This window comes from Pseudonaja textilis, chromosome 2 (assembly GCF_049901715.1).
Source record: "Pseudonaja textilis isolate UNSWEBS1 chromosome 2, rPseTex1.2, whole genome shotgun sequence".
NCBI lineage: Eukaryota > Metazoa > Chordata > Lepidosauria > Squamata > Elapidae > Pseudonaja > Pseudonaja textilis.
The window spans coordinates 67,882,742-67,896,248 of NC_141991.1; the positions used below are offsets into that span (position 1 = coordinate 67,882,742).

The 13,507-nt window shown below is 36.0% G+C and overlaps 1 protein-coding gene across 8 annotated transcripts in view; it reads left to right on the forward strand.

Annotated features, from left to right (window-relative positions):
- The window catches only part of EBF1 (EBF transcription factor 1), a 363,878-nt gene that overhangs the window by 266,860 nt on the left and 83,511 nt on the right, over positions 1-13,507 (forward strand). For 4 of the 8 annotated variants that reach the window (XM_026696683.2, XM_026696684.2, XM_087924221.1 and 1 more), the window contains exon 8: positions 311-452. In XM_026696683.2, coding sequence (XP_026552468.1) covers positions 311-452 — 142 coding nt within the window. The remainder of the gene's footprint in view (positions 1-310; positions 453-13,507) is intronic. The other 4 variants (XM_087924224.1, XM_026696685.2, XM_087924223.1 and 1 more) reach the window with 1 other exon arrangement.

Below are 13,507 nucleotides of genomic sequence, written 5' to 3' on the forward strand. Positions count from 1 at the left end.
ACTCTTTTAAAAAGGAGTTAATAAAGCTGCTCTTGTTAAAATTATGGTTAACAGTGTATATTCCTCTATACAGCTACAAACTGTGTAATTTGACTAAATGACATCAAAAGCCTGTGATGCCAAAGACCCACTCATCAATAGCACCTCTTGTTAGAGTCATAGAGTCTAGGCACTAGTTATTATGTGAAATAGCTGTGCAATTTTCTGCTGCTCCCAGGTGTTATTTAAGATTCTGGGTTTATTAGTCTCTGTGCGTATTTGATTTTAAATTGCATTAAAGTGTTTCCTTATATTGCTGTTCCACTTGCAGGTTGTGGTATCTACAACAGTCAATGTGGATGGCCACGTCTTGGCAGTGTCGGATAATATGTTTGTGCACAATAACTCCAAACATGGGCGGAGGGCTCGAAGGCTTGATCCTTCGGAAGGTACGCCTTCTTATCTGGAACATGGTAGGCATTTTTTGTTGGTTGCCATTTCTTCTTTCACTATGGGTCCTTGGGCTTTCTTTCCCTCTATTTACTTCCCATGCTCAACATTGGTGCAAAATTTTGAAAATATTGCTGAAAACCAGCACCAAAATTTCAACCTATTTGAATGATTGTACAAATCCAGTTTATACATCGAAGTAGGGCTCAATCTTATCATGGTAGAGTTCTTACAATCACACAATTGTTTATTTTTTTTTTAAATCTGAAGTAGCCAAGACCAGTTTTAGTAAAAAAAAAAAAAAGTGTTTCTCAACCCTGGCAGCTTGAAGATGTGTGGACTTCATCCAGGGATGGGATTCAACCGGTTCGGTGACTACGTTTTGCCCAGACAGCTGAAAAGCGCAGCACGCAAGGGTGAAGCATTTGAAAAGCCTCTTTTTTCCTGCTTTTTCAACCTCAGCTGTGCCATGCAAAGCAGCTGAGATTGAAAAAGCAGGAAATAAAGGACAAGTAAGAGCCTGGGCTGGCGAGTGGGCCAAACAGCAGCAAACACAGAACCAGAGCACAGTGTCTGCTGCTCTTCAGAGCTACCGGTTCTATAGAGCTGGGCAGAACCGGTAGCATCCCACCCCTGACTTCCTCTTCCTGAGTTCCCAGACAAGTTGCCAAGGTTTAGAAACAGTGCTATAGAAAATTCTTTTATGGATATTATTCACAAATATTGCTTTTTGTTATGTGCATAATGTTCCTAAACATTTCCAGTTCTATGAAGTATAAGAAAGTGAGAGACTCTCTGCAAATGTGTTTAGACATTGGATCAGTGACTATAAAATAATCATGCCACATTACCTCTTTTTTAATTTCAAGAAGCAGTAATGTTAACAAGTATTCTGGATCTTATAATGCATATCTGGAGTAAGAAAGTGAATCTTTGCCCTCTAGAAGCTGTAAGAATAGGAGCCCCAATCAACATAGCCTGCAGGGGGAAGAAAGCTGGGTGTTGGAGTTCATTGTTTAGATGGCCACATGTTCCTTACTTATGGCTTACTGGATGATTATGAAACAATACTATCCTCATTCCTGCACCATATTCCAATTTCAAGAATAACTTGTTGATGGCTGAGTCAGCAACTGAGTTAGAGTCCAATGAGCTATCTTTCAATGACAACATGTTTACATGAATGAAATTAATCTGAATCTTTGAATATTTTCTTGCAATTGTTTTTCTGAACGTTTTTTTAAGACTTAGAAATGCAGTCTTACAAAGTATTCATTGATAAATCATTTTCGCAACTTTAACATGGAGAAATCCTATTTATTTATTTTGTTAAATTGTTTGGTTTTCATCTTTCTCCTTTAAAAAATCCCTCTAAATTGGTAAACATATAAAACAAACACAGTGTTAACATAGTGACTAAAAACTGAAACTATGCAACAACAGTACATTAGTGGCGCACATCTTTCTCAAGGTCTCCCTGGGAAATGAAGTCAAGAGGAATCTGAATATAACTTTTAAAAGAAGCAAAGAGGATGCTGAATGTATCTTACTAGAAGATTATCTGTAGCATGAGGCTTGCACACTCTATTTTTAAAAATGACGGTAAAAACTGCAGTCCTGAAACCCATCAGCAGACTGGGGGCTTTTGTGGAAATGCTGTTTATCAAAGCAAAGTTTCACTAGTGTAGTGGTGAAAAGCTTTGTCAGGGGAGATGTATAATGACTACTGCTTCCATCTCCTCTTTTTTTATGGGCCAAATAAGAGATCAAGAATTGAGAGTAGAGGATGGGTGGTTCCTTGTGGTTAAGGTGAAGGTGAAGGCTAAGTAAACATAGAGTGCATTGTCACTGATAGGTAGAATGGAAGCAAACAGTAGGTAGACCCAGAGCCAAATGTGTACGGGGCACTTATTTGCTCACACTCTCCTCCCCTGTCATTTTCTTTAACACTTTGTTTCTCTGTAACTGACCAAGACAGATTTCTCTTGCCAGAAGTATGAAGTGATTGCTTACAGAGGGCTTTTGAAATTAGGCCAAAGACTGCATGAAATTAGACTGAGGTACTGGTTGCCCACCCATGATTTAGATAATACAAAGGCATCTTGTTCCCTCAGTGTCTCTTCCACCTTCCTAGTAAGAAGGAAAAACTATACCAGTCCTGGAGCAGGCATAATGCTTGTTTCTCTCACTGATGAAAAAAAATGAATAGATAAATTAAAAATTAAACAGATGTGAAAAAAGGAGGAATAGACTTATGCTGTAGTTGGCTGAGCTGGCAGAGTTTTAAAAGTGATGTTTTTACCACTACTGATGGCCTCCTTCACCCATCCTCAAAGAATTTCTGGGTATGAATTTTACCTTGTGCATTCGGTCCATATTGCTTTTACTGTAAAACTAAAGTAAGAAAGACTTGTAAGTTTTAATGTACCTCCCCTCCCTCTTTTATATTCATGAGAACCAGGAAGGGCTTGACTAAGTCACTTTATTAGATTACATTCCTATCCCAGACTTAATCTTCTTTTATCTGGCTGTTATCTTAGAGGCGGCTCTTCCTCTTGCCCCTTAAGGCCACTCCTCCTTCTGTCTATATCATTTGGCTAAAGAGATTGTCTTTCAGAGAAGCCACATGAACAGGTCCAGCCAGGGCATGTTGACACTGCAACAAATAGGATATTAACCTCCCACAATTCCAATTAGTATTAATATGCACATATAAATAGTTTATACCAATGTTAACAATATTTATCACTTAGCGTATCTGAAATTTATTCTAGGAAACTAATACCATGTTGAAAAACCATGCAGCATGAAAATATGAACTGTCATCATTGTAGGAATCATTGATGGAAAAAACACAACCTCTTTCCACATTATCAGGTTGCCCTACTATTATATCTTATCATTTTACTTTGCATGTATGTAAAACAGCTCTCTTTATGTTATAGGAGCTACTTACATAATAAATTTGGTCATGTGGTAAATGCATAATGTATCAGATCCACAAGTTTGCACTTTCCAACCTAAAATTCTTAGCTCAGCAGTGTTTCATATTATATAAACATAGTTTACATCTGTATTTATTTAGCTTTAACTTTTATGTAGACCATGAGACATTTTATGCAATAATTCATACTATAGATTTTTTCCATCCTTGCCAGCAGCCTAATTTAATAAACAAACCACTGTCATAATTTTTGGCTGATTTACTAAGGAATGTTCAAGCTGTTATTTTATTAATTAGAAGGAAACGAAGTATGCAGAGAATATCTATTAATTCATCCTTGAAGTTTCTTATACAAACCAAATCTTCCCCTTCTTTTTTTTTTTTGTTAAAAAAATAGGATACAGGTTTTTTTCTCGAGAAGACTCAGTGAATACAGTCGCCGGTTTAGAAACAAGTTCCATTCCCAAGATCTGTCCTTAAAGTCAAATTTGTTTGTAAACTGGACCAGTGTTATTACATAATACTACATAAGTACTATTGTATAATGAACTTGAACCACTGTGCATTTAATTTGAATCACTGCATTTAACTTGAATCTTGCTACAAAAGCTCTATTCTTAATTATGGGTTTAAACCAATTATGGGTTTAAACCAGAGTTTTCTTAACCTGGGGATTTGCTGTGCCTGCCAATTAGAAGGATAGGCCAGAATTTCTTCAGATTGGAAACCTTCTGCTTTCACCCTTAGCATAAAGCTACCTGCTCTAAATTGTAATTTTGTAATTCCACAATCATATTTTAATATTGGGATTAAAGCATTACTTTTTAAAACTATGCAAAGTTCTGAAATTATTTTTATTTATCACATTTGACGGCGTGGTGGCACAGCAGTTAAGATGCTGGGCTTGTCGGCTGGAAAGCCAGCAACACAGGTTGGAGACCCGAGTGCCACGTGATGGGGTGATCAACCATCTTTGTCCTAGCTCCTTCCAACCTAGCAGTTTGAAAGCAAGTAGATAAATAGTTTCCATTTCAATGGGAAGGTAACAGCGCTCCATGATGTCTTGCTGGCCATATGATGACAGAAATGTCTTAGGACAGCACTGGCTCAATGGTCTTGAAATGGACATTAGCATAGTCCCCCATAGCAGCAACAACTAACAGAGTAAAATCTGCAGGCACTGCTTTACCTTTTACTTTTATGGCCACTCATCTCACAAGAAATGAATCTGGGCAGCATACAGTAAAAAAAGTATAAAACAATAACCATGTGAAACACAGTCATGTTAAAAAAAGTTTTTAAAAGAAAAAGCACATACAAGAAATTCAATCATCATTAGAGTCATTTCTAGATCAATAGCTATGGTGGCTCAGTGATTAGAATCCAGTACTGCAGGTTACTTCTGCTGACTGCCAGCTGCCTGCAATTTGGCAATTCAAATCTCATCAGACTCAAGGTTGGCTTAGCCTTCCATCCTTTCCAAGGTGGGTAAAATGAGGACCCAGATTGTTGGCGGCAATATGTTAACTGTCTAAACCGCCTAGAGAGAGCTGTAAAGCACTGTGAAGCAGTATATAAGTCTCAGTGCTATTGTTATAAGGTACATTTACTTAAATGAGTTGATGTCTTAGGGCAGGTAAGAGTTAGCCAGCTGAGGTTCACCATCCTTCCTTTATTGCACGTGCATTGCTCTGCTCCTGGGGGCCATGAGGGCCATGTTGGTGCCTCTGTTGAAGAAAGCCAGCATTTATTTGATCTCAGAGTAAAAAAATACCAGGCAGAGTAGCCCTGGGTATTGGAGGAAAGAGTTATACATGGCCATCTCTACCATGGGGATAATCAGATCTGATACCCTGTATTGGTTCTGTCAGGGGAGTACGGAGGGAACCCTATTGGCCTTGGTTGCCATTTCCAGTTTTACCCCAAATTAAAATTATTTTACTTCAATGGAAAGCAAATGGTGGCATGGATTAAAATCTGGTAAGAAAAAGAAGTCATGTGTATAATGAAGTCACTTTGATTTGACATTTCTGTTTCTTTTTGTTTTACTAGAAACACATTCTAAATCTGCTAGAGTAAGCTAAGGCAGCAATCCTATGTTTAGTTTTTCTAGGGAGAAAGGAATGCAAAAATAATTAGGCTTTCTTTCTGAAGAAATATCTGCAGGAAAAGATTTTGCCTATCCACAATTTTGGACATATTTTATGCATGCACAACATGGTAGATGAGCTTTTGGCTCACATAAATTACATTTTTAATGATCTTGTTATCTTCCGATGAGCTGGAATGGAAGGCCTGTGAATTCATCCTGTTCCCATAAAATCAGGCTACATCTTCTTATGCCTTTCTAAGGTATTGCTGCCCTGTATTTAAGCAACAGTCATGTAGTTCCAGGGAAAGCTTTTCAAAACTGTGAAAGGATCAAAATTCAGGAACTTTGCTATAATATTGGGAAGACAGATTTCCTTCTTGTTGTCTTCCTATTTGATTGTTTATAAAATTTATTGAAGCAAAAAATTCCCATGAAGATCTATTACTATACACTTTACACAATAACTATGGGTAGAAAAGGGGCTACAATAACATAAAGTCACCTATATATGTGTTAGTTGGCTATACAAATTTGTTTCATAAATAAATAAATAAAAATATTATGGACTAGAAATGAATTAATGTAATGTCAACTTTTCTAGGAATAATCATTTATATAGATTATTCTATACAAGTGTATAATTAGCACAGTACAATAGTTTCTGTTAATTTTATAACATAACAGTAAATTAATTTTTAACTAAGCTATATTGCTTTAAAGTTTGGAATTAATTTTCTGTTTTCAATCCAGTTATCACATATTGCTCAAAAAAAAGGAAAACTTTCATTAATTTCACTGTAATCAAGATTGTACTCCATGAATTTTCCTTACAGACATGCCTTAATAAATACATTGGTCAGTGCTCAGTTTTTATGTTTCAAAATAATAACTGGCAGATGCTCATGTAAGCAGCTCTATTTGGTACAAAGAAAGCAAACCGGTGATTTGTAGTAAAATAGTCTGTTTTTTCTTGCATTTCAAAATTGTATACATTGGGATGAAAAGACCAACATATTCAATCAATATGGATTTCTAGGATGTAAGTTTTAAAAGAGAACGTCTCTAAATCACAAGCCCTAGCTCATAAAGAATTTGAAGGAAAAGGGTGAAGGGAGTGTTGAATGAAGAATATATATTTTGCTTATCTCCAAAACTGTGTTTAAAAGTCACTTCCATCCTGCTGCCAATGTTTTAAATGGGTCATAGAATATTTTAATGAAATATTTTTGTAAGGGCAAAATGGAACATTTGAAATGAGAACTGATCCATGATTTAAGTATAGAATTTGAGTTTACTGGAAAGGTAGTTTGGTGTAGTGGTTAAGGCACCAGTTTAGAAACCAGGAGACTGTGAGCTTTTAGTCTTGCCTTAGGCACATGGTCAGTTGGGCGACCTGAGGCCAGTCATTCTCATTCATCTCTAGAAAGCAAGTAATAGCAAACCACTGCCAAGAAAACCTCAGAGATTTTTCCAGACAGTTGCTAGAAGTCACCACTGGCTTAAAGGTGCCAATCATAATAGTAAAATAAAAAGGAGTTTGCTATAGGCCATTTAGAAGTTAGGGAATACTAGATGAATGGGGATCATACCCATGCTGCTCTTCCTGTAAAGCATACATATAAAAGAGCCTCTATTTTTTGTAGGTTCTATTTGCAATTGGCATTCTTCATTTTCCACATATGCAGTGAATTTTCTTAATAATATATGATTCTCCTTACTGGTAGTTGCCTTTTATCATTGCATCCTTATTTTCCTTTTGCACATTAGAGTGGACATAGGATGTGTATGTGCATGTCTGTGCATGTGTATCAAATATGCAAACTACTTTACTGAAAAATTTAAAAAACCAATACAACCAAATATATGAATATAGAATGTACCAAATACCATGCCCCGATAGAAAGTTATACAAATTATATTAAATATTGAAATTGGTTGGTTTTTTAAAATGTTTCTTTGTTCATTTGATGCGTTTGAACATTTCTAACTACTATAATATTTTATCTGAAAAAATATTAATAGAATTAATAAAATTGGCCAATTGGCCTTTTAGTATACTATCTCTATATTTTTAATCAGAAGTTCTAACTGAATTCACTGAAGTTTATTTATGAGTACATGAATATAGGATTACAACCCCCCAAAATTTCTCATGGATATTATTACAAGTGCTATTTTTATCTTTGAAAAATATATATTTAAGATGTAGCTCTGGAAAGTGAGTGTAGAGACAGTTGTAAATCTGATGCTGTAAGGTATCTCTTGATAATATTATGACAATTATGCAGGAAAGCAGTTCTTATCTGGAATGATTACTTGCTGTGATGCAGTGTGTACTTTGATTATGTCATTCTAGACTGGTTTATTCACAACTCCCAAACAGATTTTTGGTGGTATTCTCATTTGGTAATTGTGGACATGTTGGAAAATTTAGGTTCATTCTTTTCTGGAACAAATCTTGCAAAGATACTTGAAGCAGTTATTCTTACTGTTCTTCTGAAATAAAGATTATAACAAATAGAACGTGTAGATTCAAAGAAACATGATGTTATCCAAAGGACTTTATTTGATTCAAAATTAACCAAAATTTCAAACTAGCTTTTAAACAAATGACGTTATAGTCGTCATCATCATCATCATCATCGTCATATGGTAAAATCAGCAGCCAATAAATTGTGTTCATCTGTGAGTCAGACTTTCACAGCTGTTTCTGTTTTAAATTTGGGGCTAGCCTACGCTGTGCCAGAATGGTTTTATCTTCATCCTGATTGGTTGGGAGTCTTGGTCTGTGTTTATTGGTCTTGGAGTTTGCTGTGTTCTGCTTGATTGGTGTGTCTAATATCTTCTGTCTGTTTTGTAGCTTTTTTTGTCATGATTGGCTGGCAACAATGTGTTTCCTGTGTTGGAGGCTTTTAGTGCAGCTTGGCTCCGAGTAAATGGATGGCTATCATTTATTAGGAAGCTAGGTTTCATCTGAGTACCTGGTTGGTGTGTGTTTGAGCTGGAGGTTTCAGGGGGAGTCTGTTTGTGTCCAGGTGTTTGGCTTCATGTGTTGGACTAGTGAGGAAGTTTGTTCCAGCTTTTTTACTGCATTTTTGTGTTAATCCAGGCGGGTACTTATTCTTCTATTGATCTGTCCCATGTATGTGGCAGGGCATGATGCACAGGGGACTTCATATATGCCTTGGTTTTCCAGGTCAATTTTATCTTTGGGGTTTCTTAGGATGGCTGCTATTTTTCTGTTTGTTTTGAAGGCAGTCTTGTGTAGTATCTTACTGATTTTGTCTGTAGTACCTCTTACGTAGGGCAGGACAGCTGTTCCATAGGTCTGTTCATCTTCTAGGTCTCCAGGAAACACAATGTTGCCAGCCAACCAAGACAAAGAATGCTACAAAACAGACAGAAGATATTAGAAACACCAATCAAGCAGAACACAGCAAACTCCAAGACCAATAAACACAGACCAAGACTCCCAACCAATCAGGGTGAAGAAAAAACCATTCTAACACAGCAGTAGGCTAGCACCAAATTTAAAATAGAAATGGCTATGAAAGTCTGACTCACAGACGAACACAATACAGAAGCCTGATGATGGCAGATGAGATTCTGCCAAAACGTCGCTACAACTTTAAAAGCACAACTATAATGACATGGGAAAATACCCAAACAAAGCTGAATACCATACATACAGATACCCACAAAAACTTAAGAAAACATGTGTGTGTGTGTGTGTGTGTGTGTAGGGAGGGAGGGGGAGAGGGAGAGGGAGGGAGAGAGAGAGCGCTAAATAAGCTGGGGAAAATTAGAACGTAAAGAACAAATAACCTTGCTGAACTACTATGAAATCTATGAAATCTATTATGAAAAGGGTTCTCTATCTGTGACAATAGTGCAAATCTTATGTTTCCCCTATCTATTTAGTTACAATCAATAATGTAGCAATGATTTCTAGGTAGAATGCTGTTTGGATGGAGCCAGATGTCCTTACGGACATTTGCAAAGGTTATCCAGTAGGCTTTTAGCCAGAGGTGGTATTTAACAGGTTCCGACCAGTTCTGGAGAACCGGTAGCAGAAATTTTGAGTAGTTCAGAGAACGTGCAAATGCCACCTCTGACTGGAGATTTTACAGTATCCTTCCCCTGCCACGCTCACCAAGCCACGCCCACAGAACCAGTAGTAATTGAATCCCACCACTGGTTTTAGCATTGCTTGAAGCTAATTTTCCATCTTGGGATTGTATTTATTAGAATGTAAAGCCTAGCACACAATAGGGCCTAGCGTAATGCCATAGCCTCAAAATTACAGGGCAAGAAACCCTGTCAGTTTGCATGCTCTAACACTTTATTATCTAATGATCTAATATGCAACAATGCAAAGAGGAGATTCTCATCATTCTGACAGGAGCCTAAGAGAAGTGACTAAATTACTTTATGTACCATTAGCGCTAGCAACCATTGTGAACTCACTGCCGCGTATTTATGCTAATACCTCCAAATATATTCAAGTGGCCTTGTCAAGCTGATAACTGAAAAGCAGTTTAAATAGGGTTGGGTGTGTGTGTGTTTTTTTTAAGGACCAGGCCAGTGTTTTCTTCTTCTTCCTGCTTTTCTCATCCTTCCACAAATTGTGGCAACTGTTTAAAGTTAAATGCAGTTATTCGAAATGTGGTCATCATTGATCATTCCCAATATTAAAATTCAAAGTGGAATTAAGACTAGAAATATTTTGTTATCCATTTCAATCCCAAAATCTAACAAAAAAAGGATTAAGGGTGTGCTTGGTAGCAGGTGTTTAGCATGGTGATACGACTCCGTGATGTGTTTATTTTGTCAAGGGTCTTACTTTCCTGGCTACTACCACTAAGAGGAAAATGAAGAAGATGTGGAGTTGTGTTTCAGCAGCAGCAAAAATAAAGTTGATATACATCGATTATTAATCACACTTTTCTAAATATAAATTATTAAGTCACTAAGCATTGGAACAAATTCTAAAACAATGACTCAACTGCTGGGAATATTTATATTTTTTTCTGGAATATAACTCCCTAAGTCTTTTTGTGGAGCTCTACTAGAACCTAAACAGTTGTGATTTCTCTAGCATGATTTATTGATTTGTTTGTTGTCTGTCTATCTATCTATCTATCTATCTATCTATCTATCTATCTATCTATCTATTTATATGTAGTAGAAAAAATAATTTGTTAGTTCAGAATTAATATCCCTCCCTGTTCAATGGAATTATATCCTACTGAATGTCATTCAAACTTCAATTTTACTAACTTAAAAACTTGCAGAACCTTGCTTTGGAATATAGAAAAGCTCTTCTTTTCACATTTAATTTATGGGTCTATTTTTTTTCTCCAGGAGTTGAAGTTAGTCTACCCATTTCCAACGAAATCCTACCCTTAGAACATAAAATGACTTGGTGCGGTGGGAAGGCAATCCTTTCCACTCTTCTGTTCAATTTTCTGATTGGTGTATGTTTGTGCACTGCAAAAGTGAGAATGATTACTCGTTTATTTTCAAGGTCTGGCAAAATTGATGCAGAACCATGTTACTCCTATCCCAAAAGCTAATCCCCCAAGTACCTAGCTAGGTTAGTGGTTGTTGAGGTTGTTTTGCTTGTTTGTTTTGTTTTGTTTTTTCTTGACCTTTTTCTCCTGATTGAAACATATATTCATTTCAGGAATCCTTCTATTAACCTTTAAGCCTTCATCTTCATCCTTAAGGGAAAGCTGGATCATCTGTCTTCCTATTCTAGTAATGGAAGGCTTTTTATTCAATGGGGCCCTTCCATTGATGTATGTTGAGTATGCCCAAACTGCATTTTAGATGATTACTATCCTGTTTACTGGCCTATGATATGCAGTGGTCATCCCAGATGGACAGAGTGATGCTAGAACTTTTTCTCTTTTTTTTCTACAGGGCAGGATTCATTTCTTGATTTTTCTCCTTCTCTTGTTGCTCCAGCCGGCAGCCAAAGTGAGGCAGAAATAACCATTTTTATTGTTATCCTTTCTAAACTAATCCAGAATATTTAACAGCCTATTTGGGAACTAAAATTGCATCTGACATTCTAGCTTAGTTTTCAAAGACTCCCCACTTCATATGCCATCATACCTTTATTTGTGAATTTATCGTGGTATTAAGGTTTAATGAATTGAACAAGTCCCTGAACAACAACAAACATCATCTTGTTGTGGTTGTTCAAATTTAGAGACTATACACTTCGTGCTTCAGAGGAGTATTAAATTTAGCATGCTTCAGTGGCAGTAAACTTCAAGCTACTTATATTACACATTACTAAGAAGTGTTTAAAGGTGTGTAGGTATGTGTGTGCTTGTTCTATGTTTGTCTGTAAAATGCTGCTGTTACTCGTGCTAAAGAATATACAGAGGCAGCAAATTTATATTCTGACCAGTAAAACTTGAACAGACGGGTAAGTTCAATACGAAGGTTTAATCCTATCGGGGTGATTCCTCTTTGGCCATCTGGATTATGATGCATACAAATTCAGCACTTGTTTAAAATACAACATAGGCCAATATTAACATTCCAGATTTTCTAGTAGTTATTTGACTTTATGATTTCCGGGCTCTGAAAACTTCCTTTAAAAGGCTCCTTTATTTAAAGGAAGAATCTAAATAGAGCTCTTAAAGCTTGAATTTTTATTTGTGGAAAGCAAATTACAGTTCCTTCTTCCTCAACAATTTCCTTATACATACATACATACAATATATATAGCATTCATTTTTAAAGATTTCCTGTCCTTTTTTAAAAGATTGGCTGGTTTGTGCAGCTTCAGAAAAAAAGTGAACTGATAAAAAAAAATAGGGTTCAGAAGAAAAACCTTAAGTAGGTGGGGTGGGAAGGTGGAACTTGTTTCCCACATGATCAAACAATTAAACTGGGTAATACAAACAGTATAATCAAATGTTTGTTAAACTATTGTTATTTTTTACATGCAGTCTACAACAAAGTTTTAGCCTATAAACTAAGTTCTACTCATAATGGAAGCACAGTAACTTCCTACTGTCAATGAAATCCTGTTATATAACCAAATCTGACATGTTATACAAAATGGCTAATGTGTATCTAGAAAGAAGAGTTTTATTTCAAATTTGACCAAAATGATTTAGTAGGTGGTCTAGTTTGTTATAGAAAAAATACAACTATGTAGCCATAAAATATTGGCTAGCATGCTTGGAACACTATGTTCACATTGTGAAATAAAATACTTGCACTCTATTATCAGTTGTACACTATAAAAATAACTAGGTATTACTATAGAAAATCTGACATTCCTTCTTGATTACTGAAGAAACATGTAGAAACATTACTATTTCAAAGCAATACAGGTGAACTGGGGGCAGCAAATAAAGAAATATATGGCTATGGTGGCAGGGAAGTTTAGCCTTCTTTTTCTCAGCCATAATATGTGTATATGTATTTTATGTTTCATTATGTGTATCTGTATATAACTCCTGACATTCAAGTCTGAGAATATTAGTTTCCTTGGATTTAGACATTTGCAATGGAATCATTTTATCAAGTATTATATTTTGAGCCTCCTTCTTTGGCCTTGAATCCTTTGCTTTTCTTCTCCTCAGACCTAGCCCCTCAATCCATGGCCATATTTTTGCATTTAATCAACATAAGTAAAATAATGATGATTCTACCATTATTACCATTGTATCCATAGAATTTTCTGTAATAGGTTGGATTGCTGAAAAGAAAACCATGAAGATATATACAAAATTAAAATCCAAATTTGTTCATCATGAACATCCTGTGAGGGACCTGGGAGTTGATTTCTAGGGACAATTCAGAACTTCGCTTTAATAAAATAAACAAGGCTAAGATATGGTGAAAAACTAAAACTTGTTAACTTCTTCTAATAAAAAGTACCCTATCTCTCCAGAAGGCTGGAAGAGTTGAAATACTGTATAGACATTATGCTATTCGGGACAGGCAATTTCAGAAGATTTCAACAACATAGTAGATTTTGAGCACATTAGAATTGTTGATTGATAAGATACTTG